General features: G+C 26.1%; 1 protein-coding gene across 1 annotated transcript in view; it reads right to left on the bottom strand.

The window, feature by feature from the left end:
- Nucleotides 1–7,489, bottom strand: part of LOC111613442 (protein KIAA0556-like) — a 95,026-nt gene that overhangs the window by 40,647 nt on the left and 46,890 nt on the right. The window contains exons 9-11 of the mRNA XM_023354800.1: nt 6,053–6,208; nt 3,538–3,796; nt 1,956–2,056 (exon numbers count right to left, since the gene is read on the bottom strand). Coding sequence (XP_023210568.1) covers nt 1,956–2,056; nt 3,538–3,796; nt 6,053–6,208 — 516 coding nt within the window. The remainder of the gene's footprint in view (nt 1–1,955; nt 2,057–3,537; nt 3,797–6,052; nt 6,209–7,489) is intronic.

Here is a 7,489-nt window from a genome sequence, read left to right as displayed (position 1 = left end):
ACAAGAAATGTATAAAATTACAGTACTGTATTAGACTTACGGTACCTAATTTACATACTGACAGACGATAGTTAGCGTAAAAATCTCCGTAGCGTGGCGCCACGCTAGACGGCGGAAATTATATATTTAATTATAACAAAGTTACAATAAGTTAATATATAATTATATATACAGTACCTAATTTATATATAATTAATATATAATTATATGTACAGTACCTAATTTATATATAATTTATATAATACTGTCCAGACGATAGAAATCTCTCCGTAGCGTGGCGCTACGGACGGCGGGAAAGTAGTTCGGCTTCCCGATGACGTTTGAGGTGTTTATAGGGAACTTTTACTATTTTTTACGGATACCGGTAGCAATTTTTTCGTAGTTTTATAGGAATCGTAACTATAGGGACCGTAATTATAGGGGGGTCGACTGTATAGAAAGAATAAAAGTAGTATATTGAAAACTAACTTATGGGCATCCAAAGTTTTAATGTCAGAATATTTGTTTTCATCTGTTTCTATTAACTATTTTGTAATCAAGATGTGAGAAACACAAGGGAAAAATATTATCTAGTTATGTTTATACAGTTTTTTAAATACAAGGAGTAAAAATATTGAATTAGTTAGACAATGTAATCAAACATTTAAATTTCATTTAGTCAATAAAAAAATAAATTAACAAATATAATAATTATGGTAAAAATATAAAGTACAATTAATCCAAAACTAATTTTAGATTATTAACATTCAAGATAATTTTAAAATTTAGTTTAATTTAGTCAAATCAAACTAAATTTAAAAATTGGATATATACAAAGAATTGCAACAGAAATTAAAAATGACAAAATCAAAAATAAAAATAAGCTGGGGTTGAGTAAACAAAATGCTGGTCTTACTTCATTACATTTGATAAAAGGATTAATTATTAATAGATCATAAAATGGTTAGATTTATAAAATTATAGATATAATTGTTCAATTTGACACACTTTTGCATGTAGAATAATTAGACAATTTAGAATATCATCAATAATCAATGAGTGATTATGGTATAAAAAATTATTATAATACACTTTCAAATATTACAGCACATATCATTATTCTATGATTTAGTCAACCTGATAAGCTAATATACTTTTTATTGTGTTTTCATAGCTAGCTATTAAATTTTTTTTTTAAATTGCTTAATACAATTTAATTTTAGGAATTAACTTTAATTTTTCAAAAATTTCTTAAATAATTTATAAAAGTGTTCAAAAAATTTAAATTTGCTAATTAAAAAATTATATGCAAATTAGTAGTAAGTTTAATTATAAAATCAAATAAAATACAATAAACATTGTATTGTCAGTAATTATATTATCAAAATATACATTACTACAAACATTAAATATTAGCATTAATTTATACACTTTACTTGTTATTTATATTACATTACAAATTATCAACAACAATCACCAACCCTAATGTTTGAATGTAAATAACTTAATAACTTTATTTATCTGAATTTTCAAAATATTAATTTAAAAATAAGATTTTATTTATTATTATTTAGTTATTTTTTTCTAAATTTAAAAATCATTCCAAGACATATGAAATAACTTAGAATGTTATCCTCAAAAACTACTATATAACATGAATTCCAGAACCCATAAATCATCATTCACTATTATATAAGTATAAATAGTTGATATAAAAAGTGTATTATCACATGAAGTGTTACAAACTAATATGTGTTAAAACATAAATATTTTCATTCATTAACATTTTTTTAAAAAATTGTTAAGATGACAAATATAAATGATTATACAATTTATTCATAAAAAAACAGCATTCTTATAACAAATATTTCCTTCTATATATATGGAAAATTTATTATGAAAATATAAAAATTTTTATGCATAATTTAATGTATATTTCTAAAAAATAACTTACAAAAAATTAAAATAAAACTAACTAAAATTCTAAAATGCACTTGCCTCCTTGAAGATCGAGAATTCATTCTTGATATGTCTAAAGATGGTGAACTGCTCAACCATTCAAGAGAATTTGTTTCATCTAAAATTTAATACATAGTTAAAAATAAAATTTATAATTTATAAAAATGTTATATTTAATTATAATTTATTTACTATAATTTTAATTTATTTATCCATAATTTTAACTACAATTAAAATCATGGATAAGTGTTTATAAAAAGTATATAAATATCAGTCATAAATTACTTCTATTAAGTATTAATATTTGCAATTCCATAACTTTAGAACAACAACAATATATTATATGTTATAAAATATGTAGAAAAAGACTAAAATGTCTTAATTTTTTGCCCTGTACAATCATCAGGAACAACAGCCTTCTATTTGCAGAGATGACCCTTTATTAGAGGCTATGCCTCTGAAAAATTATGCAAAACAGTTTAGAAAAGGTTTACAGGTGACAAGCCAACCGTTAAAATTACATAGTTTCTGGGAGTACAATAGAAGACCGTTGTTCCTAATGATTGGACATGGTGAAAAATTAAGACATTTTAATGAGTAAATCGTCAGCCATTTAAAAAATATATATAATATATACAATGGACCCCCCTATAACACTGTAGATAATTCCATGTTATATGAATTCCATGTTGTACGAGTCACTTAGATTTTACAAATATGTGAGCCGTTCACAGCCCAGCACATGTATTTGTAAAATCTAAGTGACTCATACAACATGGTATTCATATAAAACAGAATTATCAACAGTGTTTAGAGGGTCTACTGTATTACAGAAATCTGTAAAGTAATATAACAAAATGGAAACAATTAAGAAGTCAAGTCAAATAATATATCATGGCTCATCAAGATTGGTCAAAATCTGGACTAATGGGCAACTTTCCATGAACCATTAGATTTGAATGAGCGGTGGACCCAGCAGAAAACTATAAAACAGTGGGGAAGCTGATTGGTCAACTGCAGGCCGCTGTAGCACATATATAGATCAGTTTAGGCAGGAAAGTTTGAGTTTGCTGTTATCTCACTAAGAAGAAGTCGTTTCGCTTGTTGAGGAAAAGGAATTATCGTCTGATTTTGAAGACATTGTCTGGAAAACGAGTAATTTGTCAGGTTATTGAAAGTTGTGTTTCCTAAATGTGCCATCTCATCGTAAGGTGACTTTCTGAATGGACTTATACAGGATAAGAACATTTGTCAAGCATTGTGCTCTGTGTTTGGATGTCTTTTTGTGAACATTTTAATTAATTTCAATTTGATTTAATAAATATAAAACAGATACTGAAAGTGTATTTCTCACTTGTTAAAAATAACACAAAAATAACATTCAATCTAATTTCTTTCAAAATAAAAAAACTAAATCATATATATTTGTTTTTATGCAAATATCTGAATTAAAATTTATAAAACAGAGATTTTCAAAATCATATACATTTAAAAGTAATAGTATTAAATTTGAAACAATGACAATCATAACAAATAATTAGATTAAATAAACTAATTAAAATTTTATAACTGAATTTATCATAAGAATTTACAACTTACCTTTTAGATTATCTTTTGTTTTAATGATGCCCTCAGAACCATATTCTAATGATACATTCTTTCCAGAATTCCTTGTATTATCTTTATGTTTTGATTTCTGTAATAATCCACATCGAGATGCATATTGTACTGAAGGATCTAAATATATAGTCTGACTATAATCATGTGATTCATTCCCACATCCCTGCTGAAATTCACCATCAAATATTACAGTATCTCCAATGATTATTTTTGCTCTTTGAACACCAACATTTAGTTCCTGTTAAGAAATTGGTTATTATTATTTCTAAATATAGAAATTGATTTTCATATTAATTATTTTTACTAATAAATAGCAACTCGAACATCTAAAGAGAAAATTATTTAAAAACAGCTAGCAAAGACACTTGCTCAACTTTCCTGGCACTTGAACAGGAGGTTAAGAGAAAGATAGTCTGATAATTGTCAATTATATTATGATGTAAAATTTAAATAAAAACAAAGCTTAAGAGAAGTAATTTTGTTGAATTATGATAAAAATCATTATTTCATTTCAGTTCCTGCAATTCTGTTCCAAAAGGTAAATGAGCAATTATTTATTGTGATGTTGTCACAATGCCAAGCTGTAATTTTTAATTTATTTAATTTAAAATATATGCTCTCTACCTCAAATTAGTACTGTAGTGTTTTGCCCTGTACATCATACTTTTCCCTTAACAATAAAATCGTGCCAATCATTAATTAACTGCTTTCAGGGAAAAAGTTTTAAATTGAAATAACATGACTTCTGGTTTGCATTAGAAGTTTGTATATAGTTAATTGAGGTCTCCTGACCTAAGGTTTCCATATATGGTTTCATATTTCATCTTTCTAATTCCATTCTTGAGATTAAGGAAAAACAGATGGATAAATGACAGTGAGAATTATAGGTGTACAATTTTTTCAAATTGAAGCCTAACAAATTTATTTGAAGATAATTTAAAGAATAATTATACTGCACTAGCAAAGAATGCCCAGCATTGCCAGGAACTCAGAGAGAAGGTGGAGTTGTCTTCATCATAAAGTAGCATACATTTCCCACAGGATGGCAGAGAGGAACTATGCAAAATTTGGCCCAAACCAGTCAGAGAGTTTGGCAATTTGTAGGGAGTTAAAATCAGGGGAAGAAATGAAATTCCATATAAGTTTTATAGTTCCATACTTCCCTTAGAATACTCAAAACCAAATAGTTAAGATAATAAGTTTTAAAAAAACCTATCAGATAGTGAAGGAATTGTCCTCAAATGGAGCAGACAAATGCCATGGTAAAAACATCTTTCTCATGCATTTTCTTTTTTTAATATAAAAGTAGTACATAACCTATGTTAATCTGGAAGGAATAAGCTTTCCAATAATAAAATTTAAAATCAGTTCAACAGATTGTGAGATTACCTCCAGCAAGCAAACAAACAAACATTCTCATTTTATATATTAATATAGAATTGATATAGATATACAATATGAAGATAATATTATAGGCAATAAGGGCCATCATTGATATTATCAAAAATTAATCTGATAATGAAATTCACTAGATTCTAGAGATTTGAAACAAAGTTATTCATTTTACTTGTATCTATACAGATGAAATATAAATATAAACTTAAGTGAATGTTGATTCAAACATTGTTTAAATCAAGATTTATATAAGGTTTTCTTATACGATGTGTGTTGCCATTATTTCTCACCCAATTATACTATGTTATTTAAATCATATTGAACAAACAAGAATATTTACATACATTCAAATTTTTTAAAATTATATAATGAATATAGATAGGTAATTTTAAATAATCTCAAAAGTAACTCTTCTCCTTTCTCAAAAGCTTATTCAAAAACCAGGGGAAAAAGGAATCAGAAAACACTTCTTAAAGTATTCTACATCTAAAAAATATCTCCCATATAAATAAAACAAATAAAATTTGTCTATTCATGATGTGTTTTTGTCTTTAAAGTAAAAAGGTCTCTAGCTCAAAAGAAAACTAATAATATTAAAAATTACACAATCCAACTGTTCTTAGATTTCAAATATATACAATGTGACTTACAAAAATAATACAAGTACATACTGTATATGATCACACAAATGACAAGGAGAAATTATAATCATGAGGCTAAGTCTATTATATTCTACTTTTCATACGAGAGGAAAAATTACATGATCATAATGACCAGAATGCCACACACTTTTCAGTGACATTCCAACCTTTATGCTCATGTAGTATATTGAAATAAATTATTTTACTAATTTTTCACCATCTTTTCATTTATTTATATATTTTTAGGTACATTCTATATTTTTTTAACAATCTTTATAGAAGTTATTTATAATCAATTGCAAATGAAGTTTTCAGATGCTGTAAAAGTATCCAAAAAATTCATTTGGAAATAATTGCCTACTACATAACTACCTAAAAGTGATTGCCTACTACATATTTTTTCATATGCACTGTTTAATATGTATTGTTTTAATATATAATTATTAAAATGAGATTACCTTTACATCTTTATTATAATTCCATATTCTTATAGCAGAAACATATGAATTATTTGCATTTTTTTGATTTGTTACAGGTAAATGTATAGTAAATACAAGTGATATCAAAGATTTTTCTGGGAATTCACAGCTCCACATATCATCCTGATTTGTTATCTATAAATAAATTTAATATAAATTAATGAAATAAATTATCACAAAAAAGTTTCTAATTGTATTCATTTTATGTATAAAATTACTCATATTTATAAAAACTATTTCAATTTAATAAATAAAATTTACAATACTGTAAAAAATGTTTAAAGCCAATTTCTACTTAGTTTAATTTCTAAGTTTCCATTTATTACTTTATGTTCTGTTCTCACTGTAATAAAAAGTTGCTAACAGGATGATATGTTGTATTTACTCAAATATAAAATTCAATCAAATGTAAGATACACCTTAATTTCTATATGCTCACCTAAAGATTTTCTTTTGAGAAAATACATAATTCTAGACATTTAAAAAATTTTTAGGAATTCTGCGTAAGTGTCAGCAGGTATATAGAAACACTACCAGTAATTCAATGATCCAAAACTATAATTTAATTATGTTTATTTTGGTTGATTACATACATAACTGTATAAAATCAGGTTTAATAATTAAAAATTAGGTTACTACACACTATAAAAAACTGGCACATTTTTTCCAATACTTTATTAATTTCATTTTTATATTTAATTTTCATTTCTAAAAAATTTTAGAAAAATGTCTTATTTCAAGCTGACTTACATTTTATGGCCCCTCATCAGTAACTCAAATTAAGAGCTAGATATAAGTACAAAACTAATTAAACATAAAAATGATAATAAAACTGAATATAATAGTTTCTTACTTTGTATTGAATCAACCATCTTCAAAACGAAAGAATACAAACATGACATGGAACATATTTCTCTGATACATACAGCAAATAATATGGATGGATACAGCAAAGGAGAAATCTGTTCCATGTCATACTTGTGTCCTTTCATTTTTAAGAAGACAATTGATTCAATGCAAAGTAAGATACAGTAATACCCCGACTTACGTGAACCCGGAGTTACGCGATTTTCAAATCTCGTCGATTCGTCTTTTGTTTGAGCACCACGCAACCCTTGATTACTCACTCCCCCCACACTATTGTTCAGCTTACATGTTCGGACATTTCGCGCGGAATCCACACATAGCTACAATTTATTTTGTGTTATTTATTTCTGTGTTTGTTATATCTACGGAGACTTGAGAGACTTTACTATGTCATCCAAACGAAGTAGAACTAATTCTTCTGCATCAAACAAGAAAAGAAAAACTTTATCTTTGGAATGTAAAGTTAACATTGGGTATGTTCGTAAAGTCGAACGAGTTAAACAAGAATGACGTCATCGTTATTCCTATTTCGTTAGACTTTTCGAACGA

The sequence above is a fragment of the Centruroides sculpturatus genome, unplaced genomic scaffold (assembly GCF_000671375.1).
Source record: "Centruroides sculpturatus isolate CEXI.00-Female unplaced genomic scaffold, Cexi_2.0 scaffold1819, whole genome shotgun sequence".
NCBI classification, from domain to species: domain Eukaryota; kingdom Metazoa; phylum Arthropoda; class Arachnida; order Scorpiones; family Buthidae; genus Centruroides; species Centruroides sculpturatus.
This window is presented reverse-complemented; position numbering and strand designations above follow the sequence as displayed.